This window comes from Microcebus murinus, chromosome X, assembly GCF_040939455.1.
Source record: "Microcebus murinus isolate Inina chromosome X, M.murinus_Inina_mat1.0, whole genome shotgun sequence".
Taxonomy (NCBI): Eukaryota; Metazoa; Chordata; class Mammalia; order Primates; family Cheirogaleidae; genus Microcebus; species Microcebus murinus.
Window position 1 is genome coordinate 5288431 of NC_134136.1, and position 12311 is coordinate 5300741.

The following is a 12311-nucleotide window of genomic DNA, read 5'->3' on the forward strand; positions in this document are numbered from 1 at the left end:
CTTGAGCGATCCACCCGCCTCAAGCCACCGCGCCGGGCCTGGTTTATTCTTGGTAGTAGTATTGTTCATGTAATTCTGAAATAATATATTGATGTTGGGAACCAGTGCTTTCTTCCCTCTGTCCCGGAATGCAACCAGTGTTTTCACTGTAAGAGAAGAAAGACACAAATATAAAATGGAGGAAGGTGAGGAAGAACCCTATGGGGTTAGATTTAAATTGGAAGTTTATTAGCCACTCTGGCTAATAAATGTAGAAAGAATTTAATTAGAAAAATCACCCTTTTGCTCTCTCCCAATATAATTGATTCAGGCAAGGATCATCAATGGGTGCTAAACTGGTTTAGGGGTGGGGACCCTGCACAGCGCAGAGGCTCACGCCTGTAATCCTAGCACTCCGGGAGGCCCAGGTGGGAAGATCGCTTGAGGTCAGGAGTTCAAACCAACCCAAGCAAGAGCGAGACTCGTCTCTACTTAAAATAGAAAAATATATCCCGCCGTGGTGGTGCCCACCCAGCTACACAGGAGGCTGAAGCAGGAGGATCGCCTGACTCCAGGAGTTGGCGGTAGCTGTGAGCTAGGCTGACGCCACTGGGCGGCAGAATGAGACCCTGTCTTAAAAAAAGAAAAAAAAAAAAAAAACCCACCAGACAAATTCAGAACATGTAATGCTTTCAAGACAACTTGCCTGGATTCTTCCAAATATTTAGTGTCATGAAAAACAAACAAAAAGGCCGGTAGATCCTGGACTAAAGGGAGATTACCAAATACAATGCACAAACCTTGAATGGATTCTAGGTTGAAAAAATGTAGAATACTCCAACTAGGACAACTGGGGAAATTTCAATACGGACTGTGTGTTAAATTATATTGCCTTAATTTTTAAAGATGTGATAATAGTAGCGTAATTACGAGGTACGATGTTTGTTTTTAGGAGTGAAGAAACAGTATGTTTGCAACTCACTTTCAAATGGTTTAGGGGAAAACGAAAAAACCCTGGCAAAAGTTAACTGAATTTAAGTGAAGGGTCGGCTGTTCATTTTACTAATCCTTCACGTTTCCTGAAATAAAACGTTCAGGGGGAAGAGCCCATTCCCATGGGGGAAACGCCAATTCAAAACAAGTAACTTGCAAAGGTACCTTTGGCATGGTTGGGGACTGTCCATACAATTTACGGCAAATTTCCCTTTGGGACGGAGCGGTGAAGCTGTAGCCAGCAGACAGAAGAACCGGTTCTTACTCTTACTTTCCCAGCTTTGTGGCGTCGTGACCTGAGGTCGCCAGAATGTCAGCCACGTGACCCAGGCGGCTCTTTCTGATTGGAGGAAGATCCGTTGTTCTGTGCAGTGAGAATGACCCTGCGCAAATTAGCAGAAGGGGGCGGGACTGAACATTTCTTTTGACCAACCGCTTTCCTCATATCCAGCCTCCTGACTGCGTGTGGTCGAATCAAAAGCCGTTAGTAAAGTAGTAACACTTATTCTCCTTTCTCGTAGGATGGCCGGTCTTTCCGGTTACTTTTTTTTTTCTATATTTCTCTTCCGGTGGCGGCAGGGAGGGCCAAGGAGCTCTGTAAGTCATTTCTGGGCGACTGCTGTTTTTATTTCCGGTCTATGGGACCAGGCTTGGATTTGCTGCTGCTCGCAGCAGCCGCCGGCACTGCTGCCGCCATCATGTCAGACACGGACAGCGACGAAGATTCAGCTGGAGGCGGGCCGTTTTCTTTAGCCGGTTTTCTTTTCGGCAACATCAATGGAGCCGGGCAGCTGGAGGGGGAGAACGTCTTGGATGATGTGAGGGGGTGGGCGTGGGGATAGGGCTGGGGGTGGTACGGCTAAGGAGAGTAAGTGCAGTGAGGAAAGCAAAAGGTGCTTAGGAAGAGAGTAGAGGACGGTGTGGCCCTCTCCGAGGGGGCGCAGTTAACGTAATAGGATCCCGTCCTCGTAGCTGTGGGAGTAATGCGGAGTGACAGAGCTCAGTGCTGGGCGATGGTGAGGAGAAGAGAGGAGGACCGTAGGCGAGCCCCAGGAGTCGGGCGCGGAGTGGGTGGCTTTGGAGACATTGTTCTGCCGGACTAGACAGTAGGAAAAAGAATCGTGTACCCAAGTGAAATTGCTTCCAAACCATTACTCTGTGAACCTTCTTGGAGATTCTTGACACTGTCTGCATTTCTGACATCGGTGAGCGGAGATGGCTCTAGAGCCAGAGGACTGGACAGAACGTGCAACAAAGCGTTTGGTTTGGGCCCCGAGCCTTAGGACAGTACTGTTCAGACGGCTCGGGGCAGACCACTTCTGGTCCCAGTGTGTTCACTGACATTCTTGGAATTTATTCTTGTGCCCAACTGAAAGTCACCTACTTTCATTTAGCTTCATTTTCTCAAAGAATAAAGCTGTTGACCAATATTCCCCCTCCCCTGTGACACGAACACATAAAAGATAGCCCCCAAAGCCCTGCCTTGCCTTGCTCATCCAAATGACCTCAGTTGCCTTGGCAGAGAACTATTCATAGTTCAGAGACCTATTCCATTCATTTAGCCTTCGTGGTGGTTCTTTAGATAATCTTTTCTTAAACTGTGGAGGTGAAATTAGACATAGTACTTTAATAAAGATCTGATCAGTGTGGAGTTTAGTGGAAGATTTATGGTTCTTGAATGTGACACTCCTATTTAATACACTGCATTCATTTTTCATAGGGATTTATGACTTTGTGGACCAGGGAGATAAGCCTTGTGGTGTGGGAAGCTTAGGTCTAGTTGTTATCTCCGACTCTGGTGCTGTCCCTTTTTCAGGAGTGTAAGAAGCACTTGGCAGGCTTGGGGGCTTTGGGTCTGGGCAGCCTGATCACTGAACTCACGGCAAATGAAGAATTGACTGGGACTGACGGTGCCTTGGTAAATGATGAAGGTGAAGTCCGGGTCATGGGGAGTAAGGTGGGGGAGGAGGCTACACTTACTGTACATGTACTTTTAAATGGGAATTATCTGAGGGACTGAGAGTCATTTGCTTCTTGTTGAGATTCCCGCCCCTTTTTAAATTTATAGGATGGATCAGGAGTACAGAAGATGCTGTGGACTATTCAGACATCAACGAGGTAGCAGAAGATGAAAGCCGAAGATACCAGCAGACAATGGGGAGCTTGCAGCCCCTTTGCCACTCAGGTAATTTTTTGGTGTCATGGATAGAGCGTTCCAGTACTTTTTTCCAGTTCATTCTTTTTTTAAAATTTCAGAACATTAGGGGGGTACAAACGTTTTGGTTACATAATTGGTTTTGTATAGTTTGAGTTAAAGAAGTGTGCCCATCACCCAGATAGTGTGCATTGTACCCATTAGGTGTGAATTTACCCATCCTCTCTTCCCCCCTCCTGCCTGCTTGATTTCTGTTGAGTTTTACTTCTATATGTGCAGGCACATAAGTGTTGATCGATTACTTCCAATTTAGTACTGAGTACATGTGGTGTTTGTTTTTACATTCTTGGGATACTTCACTTAGACGAATGATCTCCAATTCCATCCAGATTGTTACAAAAGGTATTAGATCACCATTTTTTTTATGGCCAAGTAGTACTCCATGGTATACATGTACCACATTTTATTAATCTATTGATGTATTGATGGGGACTTAGGTTGTTTCCATATCTTTGCAATTGTGAATTGTGCCACTATAAACATTTGAGTGCCAGTGTGTTTTTTTTATAAAATAGTTTTTTTTCCCTCTGGGTAAGTACCCAGTAGTGGGATTGCTGGGTCAAATGGTAGGTCTACTTTGAGTTCTTTAAGGTATCTCCATACTACTTTGCATAGAGGTTGTACTAGCTTGCAGTCCCACCAACAGTGTATAAGTGATCCTTTCTCTCCGCATCCACGCCAGCATCTGGGTCATTCTCACTGGAATTCGGTGGTATCTCATTGTCCAGTACATTTTCTTGCTGTTTGGGCTGTGGTTTCTATGCCTGCTTTCCACCATTGTTCCTGCTCTCTATGCCTTTGCTTCTCTCCCTTTGCCAGCTCCGCTCCAAGTAGCTGCTGTTCTTTTTGTTGTTGTTGTCGTGGGGTAATCTTACCATACTCAATGTGTTGATCCTTCTACTGGTCCTGAATTCTTGGTTAATGACAAATAGGGAAGATAATGCTTTGCTCCTTGTCACCTAGTATTTGAGTATCCACAGCATTCACAGTATTGTTTTAGATGCTCTTCAAAGTTAGAGATTATGAAACAAACTCAGTCTTCATGGGTAAGTAATTGATAGTTTGAGGAAGATTAAGTATACAATGTAATATGTAAATGAATACATGTATTTGTCGGCTCCTATTACTCTCCTCTGTTGACACAATGTACTTAATGCTTTCTCCAATGTAAGGATTTTTCTCCCAGGTATAAGGTGCTACATTATAGAGTCTGAATGTCAGGTGCTACATTATAAAATCAGAATGTAAGTTGCTACATTATAGAATCAGAATATCAGCTGCTACATTATAGAATCAGAATATCAGTTGTTACATTATACATTCAGAATGCCAGCTGCTACTTTGTAGAATCAGAATGTCAGCGGGAAGGGGTCTTCGCAGTTATTTATTTTTAACCTCCTAATAGATAAGGAAAATAAACTTCAGGGAACTTTATCAAAAGTTTTACAATTAGCTCATTGCAGACGCTGACTAATTTAAGAACTCAGTTCATTAGACTGAGATTGAGCACCTCTATTATGTACTATAAACTGAAATAAACAGTATGATCCAAAGATAATAAAGTCCATTTTCTAATCTTCAGCAGCTTGGTTAAGTGATCATCATTCTTTGTATTGCCCTGTCCTATCCGTCATGTTTATTCATTGTCCATCTCTTTGAATTAGATTTCAGGCTGCTGAGAAATGTAGATAAAACCTTGGTAAATACTTGAACTGAGTTTTTTTCAGGGCCAGTTAATGTATTTGAGTGCTTCTTATATAAAGAGAATTAACTGTATCGTATACACAAGAAGTAACCTACAAAAAAATAGAAGATAGAGGACCTACCTTTAGAGATATTGTCAACATGAGGAAGATGAAATAAACAAGTGCAAAACAATTATTCATAGTAAGAAGACAAACCAACTACAAGCTTATGTTTCTGTAATGAGGAAAACAAACTTTAGAGAACTTTAATAAAGTGAGTAAATGAGTGTTATATTTAGTTTTGATGGACTGCCAGAATAACTAAGTCAAATAGCACTCTGTTGCCCTGGCTAGAGTGCCCTGGCATCAGCCTAGCTCACAGCAACCTCAAACTCCTGGCTCAAGCAATCCATCTGCCTGAGCTTCCCGAGTAACTGGCACTACAGGTATGTGCCACCATGCCCGGCTATTTTTTTTCCATTTTTGGTAGAGACGGGTCTCGCTGTTGCTCAGGCTGGTCTCGAACTGCCCGCCCAGCCTCCCAGAGTGTTAGGATTACAGGCATGAGCCACCACACCCAGCCAACATAGCTATTATTATTATTTTTGAGCACCCCAATTAAGGGGGAGGTGGTGGCAGCTCTGATTTTCAGTGGAAGTTATAATTTTCAGGTTTGAGTTTGTCATGACTAGAGATATTAAGGAAGAGAACATTTTTTTGTGGGGGTTTCCTAGGTGGGTTTTATGAGCTAACTTCCTAGAAAAGGAGGATGCTGCATTGGATAGAATCACAGCACTGTAGGATGCTCATTTCCAAGTTCTCTTGTCCTCTAGAAAGCTAAGGGCATAGGTTGAGATATTTAGAAGTAAGTGAGTGTAGTGTGTGTGTGGTGTTGGGGGGGGGCAGGGTAGGCAGTGATCTGCCAGCAGGTTTTCTTGAAAGAAGTGGAAAACATACTGCCAAATAGCAAGAACCAAGGATAGAGCGATTTCACAGTATCTTTATGTATGCATTACTTGGGATTTGATGCCATAAAGAGTTGTAAACAAACAGATTGTTCAGTAAGAGACAGGGTGGTAAAATGAAAAGAATGGATTTTGGAGTCAAAATGTCCCAGGTTCAAAATGTCATAGGTTCATGCCAGGCGTGGTGGCTCATGCCTGTAATCCTAGCACTCTGGGAGGCCGAGGCAGCTGTATGGCTCAAGGTCAGGAGTTTGAAACCAGCTTGAGTAAGATTGAGACCCCATCTCTACTAAAAATAGAAAGAAATTAATTGACCAACTAAAAATATATAGAAAAAAATAGCTGGGAATGGTGGCGCATGCCTGTAGTCCCAGCTCCTCGGGAGGCTGAGGTAGCAGGATCGCTTGAGCCCAGGAGTTTGAGGTTGCTGTGAGTTAGGCTGACACCATGGCACTCTAGCCTGGGCAGCAAAGTGAGACTCTGTCTCAAAAAAAAAAAAAAAATATTGGAAGCCACTTGCTATGCTAAAAAACAACAAAATAGCAAAAAGGGCGAAAAAAATTAAAGAAAAGAAAAGAAAATTAAAAAAAAATAATAATAAAAAAGAAATTATTGGCCAACTAAAAATATATAGAAATAATTAGCCAGGCATGGTGGCACGAGCCTCCTATAGTCCCAGCTAATTGGGAGGCTGAGGCAAGAGGATCGCTTAAGCCCAGGAGTTTGAGGTTGCTGTGAGCTAGGCTGACACCATGGCATTCTAGAGCGGACAACAGTGTGAGACTCTGTCTCAAAAAAAAAAAAAAAAAAAAAAAAAACACAAAAAACCTCCTGGGCTCAAGCAATCCTTTTGCCTCAGCCTCCCGAGTAGCTGGTACTACAGGCATGTGCTACCATGCCCGGCTAATTTTTTTTTTCTATATATTTTTAGTTGGCCAATTAATTTCTATTTGTTTTTCAGTAGAGATGGGGTCTCACTCTTGCTCAGGCTGGTTTCAAACTTGAGCGTTTCTAACTGACCTTGAGCAATCCTCCCACCTCAGCCTCCCAGAGTGCTAGGATTACAAGTGTGAGCCACCATGCCCGGCATGCTGTAATTACTATTATTTTTTCTTTTTTTTAATTTTTTAACTTAAAAATTTAAAATTAAAAATCTTTAAAATTAAAATTTTCTTTAGCTTTTTGATTGGACAAGTTAGGAGTTGATGTAATTACTATTAATATTTGGAAAATGTGTGTGTTGGGGAGTAAGAAATTGATAAAGGAGACAGTAGACTAAAGTCACAAGCTGGGAAAATGAGGATAGATATGTTTTTTTGTTTTTTTTTTTTTTGAGACAGAGTCTCGCTTTGTTGCCCAGGCTAGAGTGAGTGCCATGGCGTCAGCCTAGCTCACAGCAACCTCAAACTCCTGGGCTTAAGCAATCCTGCTGCCTCAGCCTCCCGAGTAGCTGGGACTAGGCATGTGCCACCATGCCCAGCTAATTTTTTCTATATATATTAGTTGGCCAATTAATTGCTTTCTATTTATAGTAGAAACTGGTCTCGCTCTTGCTCAGGCTGGTTTCAAACTCCTGACCTGGAGCAATCCTCCTGCCTTGGCCTCTCATAGTGCTAGGATTACAGGCGTGAGCCACCGCACCCGGCCCACGTGATATTGATAGAAAAAGAATTGAAGGATATTTCAGTGTTTTACAGATTTGGGTTTAATTTAAGTAAGGGTAATTCTTGAGAAAGGGGGCTTGTGGGGAAATAAAAGAGTGTTCAGGACCAAGTATTAAATGATGCCAGCGGTTAGAGGACAGTGAAAAGAATAATAAACTGTAGGTGGTAGACGGAAGTATGTCAGAGATTTGGTAGGTGAGAAGACAGACCAGTCTTGTGGAAAACTGACAGAGGCAGAGGGAGAAGATTCAATTTAATTATGAGATTGAACAGAGTGAAAATTTTTAAAAAGACACATGATCGGGAAAAGGAGCAAAAGATTTATTTTTATTTATTTATTTTTTGAGATAGAATCTTACTCTGTTGCCTGTGCTAGAGTGCCGTGGCATCAGCCTAGCTCACAGCAACCTCAAACTCCTGGGCTCAAGCAATCCTTCTTCCTTAGCCTCCCAAGGAGCTAGGACTACAGGCATGTGCCACCATGCCCATCTTATTTTTTCTATATATTTTTAGTTGTCCAATTAATATCTTTCTATTTTTAGTAGAGACAGGGTCTTGCTCTTTCTCAGGCTGGTTTCAAACTCCTGACCTTGAGCCATCCACCTGCCTCGGCCTCCCAGAGTGCTAGGATCACAGGCGTGAGCCACCACGCCTGGCCTCCTATATATTCTTAAGGGATATGCATAGTACTTTATGTGGTGCTTTAAATTTTTGAGTGGCAAGGGAGATCAAGGTGGTTATATAACATTTTAGATATTGAGGAGATCACCTTCTTGGTTTTATTAGATTATGATGAAGATGACTATGATGCTGATTGTGAAGACATTGATTGCAAGTTGATGCCTCCCCCACCTCCACCCCCAGGACCAATGAAGAAGGATAAAGACCAGGATGCTATTACTGGTGGTAAGTAGAGAGTGTCTACTGTTGTCTAAGGAGCAAGTTTCCATTAATAAGTACAGGCTTTTGGCACACACATAAAGGACGATTAAACAAAATTAAGCTTCTAGGAAAGGATAAAACTTCTGTAGATTCATACACTCTCAAATTTTAGTAAAAGGAAACTTTACTTTTAAAACATTTGGTATCAGTGTTTTAACATGTGCTTAAGAAGTAATAGTTTATGTTGGTGGCTCTTATATCTGGCTGCCCATCAGAATCACCTCGAATCTTTAAAATTCCAGGACTCTACCCTAGATCTTCTGAATCAGACTCTCCAGGGGTATTTTTTAAAGAGTTCTCCAAGTAGTTTCTGATGCAGCTGATCTGCATACTGGTATTTGGAAACTACCTGTTTAGGTGGCTTTCTTTTAAATGGAATAGTTAAAAAGGGAAGGTGCCCTAGAATGTGTATAAATCATATAGCATCGACTATCAGATACTCAGAGATTTCAAAGGCTGGTAGGGTCTTCAGTGATCATCTCACCTAGTCCTATGCCTGTAATGGTAATAACCCTGTCCTCAGCTGGAAGATTGGGGAAGAGTAGTGTCTTTGATTCCCCATATTTTGAGGATTATGTTAACCTGAATTCTTTCTGTTGGAGTTTTAAGCCATTTCCTTTTTTAGTCTGCAGGCTAAATATCAACTGTTAGCTTTGTGTCATAGATCTTATTTTATGCTAAACAATCTCATTGTTATCCTGTGGGCTTAAAAAATTCTCCAGCTTATGGATCCCTGAACTGGACATGATAGAGCCTGACTAATATAAAGTATCATAATTTTGCTATTGGTCACACCATTGGCTACAATATTGGTCACTTACAGAAAGTAGTAAATGTAGTAATAGTGTTTGTTTTCTCTCATCACAACCCTAGGGTACCAGGTACAAGGTGAGTTGGGGATGCTGGGAGATAATTCGTTGGAATCAGTTTTCTGGGTTGCATACTAGTATTCTGGGCGCTTGGAACTTTATCCCCTGCAATTGAGCCATGTGTATAGCCTAGAGTGGATATTGGCTGAATTTGAAGAAATATGCTCACAGTTACATGCCAAAGGGGTTTCTCTTCCTTGTTGCAGTGTCTGAAGATGGAGAAGGCATCATCTTGCCCTCCATCATTGCCCCTTCCTCTTTGGCCTCAGAGAAAGTGGACTTCAGTAGTTCCTCTGACTCAGAATCTGAGATGGGACCTCAGGAAGCAACACAGGCAGAATCTGAGGATGGGAAGCTGACTCTACCATTGGCCGGGATTATGCAGCATGATGCCACCAAGCTGTTGCCAAGTGTCACAGAACTTTTCCCAGAATTTCGGCCTGGAAAGGTACTTTCTATGGAGAATGCCCACATTGCAAACCACTGCCCTTTTCTAAATACTGAGTTCTCTTGTTAAGATGCTAAATATAGAATGGATAAGAGCTAAGGGTTTCCTTACTCAATGACATATTATTGGCTATACAAGAGCTCTTCACACTGTATTAGGTCTTCTTTTGAAGTTGTGTATGTTGATAATAAATGCGATTTATGCTATTCTCATTAGAAATTGTCCTATTCCCTTAAAAGAGCTATTAGAGATTATTATAGGACACTTCTTTATATTTGTGTTAGATGTTATAAATATGAATGCAGCACTCCTTGATTCCTCCCTCACAGTTGAAGGGAGTTTTCAGGCTCAGATGCTTTTGTTTTCCTATCTGGCATAGTGATGTGTTCTGTGTTCTAGGTATTACGCTTCCTGCGTCTTTTTGGACCAGGGAAGAATGTCCCATCTGTTTGGCGGAGTGCTCGGAGAAAGAGGAAAAAGAAGCACCGTGAGCTGATACAGGAAGAGCAGATCCAGGAGGTGGAATGCTCAGTAGAATCAGAAGTTAACCAGAAGTCTTTGTGGAACTACGACTACGCTCCACCACCGCCTCCAGAGCAATGTCTCTCTGATGATGAAGTAGGCAAAAGAGACCTGGGATTAAGGCCCATGAGGGGAGCAAATGAGTTCTTCCTAGCTTATGTCTAAATGAGAAATAACACCTTAGCAGCCAGAATTCTGTGCTAATTCTCAATGAGTAATCATAAATTCAATCCCAGTGACTACCCCCTTCCCTATTGTGATAGAAAAGTAATTGGTGGGGGAGGGCTGGGGGAGTAGAGGAGTAGATGATAATAATACACTGCTAAATAGGGAGGTTTGAATGATAGGCAGAATGTGCCATGATGTATTTGCATTATTTACATTGTAACTCCAGGTAAAGATTCCTGTTCAAGAATCAGCCTTATGGCTTCTCTAACTTTGCTTCCTGATTATTGACGCTCTGTAGCCTTAGGATATCTGGGATTAGGAAATTCTCCCCCCTTACCTTGTTCTGTTACAGATCACAATGATGGCTCCTGTGGAGTCGAAGTTTTCCCAGTCAACTGGAGATATAGATAAAGTGACAGATACCAAACCGAGAGTGGCTGAGTGGCGTTATGGGCCTGCCCGACTGTGGTATGATATGCTGGGTGTCCCTGAAGATGGAAGTGGATTTGACTATGGCTTCAAACTGAGAAAGACAGAACATGAACCTGTGATAAAATGTAGAATGATGGAGGTGAGCAACGCTGGTATGTAAGAAAGGAATCAGTGTGTTCAGGGCCCTATCAGTTTTAGTCACTTTGCTTTTTAATTGGGTAGATACTGTGTAGAGCTTCCTTGGTAGGAAATGCAGGTGTCTAAACAAAGCATTTAGTTTTTTGTTTTTTTGGGTTTTTTTTATGAGACAGAGTCTTACTCTGTTGCCCGGGATAGAGTGCCGTGGCATCAGCCTAGCTCACAGCAACCTCAAACTCCTGGGCTCAAGCAATCCTTCTGCTTCAGCTTCCCAAGTAGCTGGGATTACAGGCATGTGCCACCAAGCCTGGCTAATTTTTTCTATATGTTTTTAGTTGGCCAATTTCTTTTTTTTTAGTAGAGACGGGGTCTCGCTCTTGCTCAGGCTGGTTTCGAACTCCTAACCTTGAGCCATCCTCCTGCCTCGGCCTCCCAGAGTGCTAGGATTACAGGCGTGAGCCACCGTGCCCAGCCTAAACTAAGAGCATTTTGTTTGGTGTAGTATATCACCCTGGTAACAAGGCCCCATTCTGAGGGTCTGTTTGTGAAATGAGTGCTGTGCCAAACTAGGAGTGGGAGGAGGTAGATATTCCTCCATTATCAGGTGGTTCTCTCAAGTAAAGGACTGTTTATAAGGTGTGTGATATATCTCTGTTGTGGAGTTTGGAGGGGAAACATTGACCAATGACCAGTCAGGGATTTGTTATTCTTTCCCTACTTCTATAGGAATTCAGGAAACTTGAAGAAAGCAATGGCACTGATCTTCTGGCTGATGAAAACTTCCTGATGGTGACACAGCTGCATTGGGAGGATGATATCATCTGGGATGGGGAGGATGTCAAACACAAAGGGACAAAACCTCAGCGTGCAAGCCTGGCAGGCTGGCTTCCTTCCAGCATGACTAGGAATGCCATGGCTTACAATGTTCAGCAAGGTGTGCTTCCATGCCAGCTGTGTCTAGCACACTACCTTTCATCCCATTATCCTCATTGGCTTAGCTGTGATCTTTTGGGCTGCTGATAGTGAAATGTTTTGGAACTAAGCCCTAATTCTAGTCCATGTAATTTTTTACTCTATTAATCAGCTATGATGGACTCTGTTTTGTTTTGTTTTGTTTTTTAAAGACATTGGGTCTTGCTCTGTCTCCCAGGCTGGAGTGCAGTGGGTGCCATCATAGCTCACTACAGCCTCAGGCTCCTGAGTAGCTGGGACTACAGGCAGGTGTTACCATACCTGGTTAATTTTTCTTATTTTTTGTAGAGACTGGGAGGGGGGGGTGGTGTCTCACTAT

At 42.6% G+C, this 12311-nt stretch overlaps 1 protein-coding gene across 12 annotated transcripts in view; it reads left to right on the forward strand.

The window, feature by feature from the left end:
• Nucleotides 1-1556: 1556 nt before the first annotated feature.
• The window catches only part of TAF1 (TATA-box binding protein associated factor 1), an 87573-nt gene continuing 76818 nt past the window's right edge, over nucleotides 1557-12311 (forward strand). For 8 of the 12 annotated variants that reach the window (XM_075999247.1, XM_075999243.1, XM_075999245.1 and 5 more), the window contains exons 1-8: nucleotides 1557-1790; nucleotides 2789-2903; nucleotides 3041-3157; nucleotides 8288-8407; nucleotides 9519-9760; nucleotides 10160-10378; nucleotides 10803-11021; nucleotides 11747-11954. In XM_075999247.1, coding sequence (XP_075855362.1) covers nucleotides 1611-1790; nucleotides 2789-2903; nucleotides 3041-3157; nucleotides 8288-8407; nucleotides 9519-9760; nucleotides 10160-10378; nucleotides 10803-11021; nucleotides 11747-11954 — 1420 coding nt within the window. In that variant the 5' untranslated portion in view covers nucleotides 1557-1610. The remainder of the gene's footprint in view (nucleotides 1791-2788; nucleotides 2904-3040; nucleotides 3158-8287; nucleotides 8408-9518; nucleotides 9761-10159; nucleotides 10379-10802; nucleotides 11022-11746; nucleotides 11955-12311) is intronic. The other 4 variants (XM_075999251.1, XM_075999242.1, XM_075999246.1 and 1 more) reach the window with 2 other exon arrangements.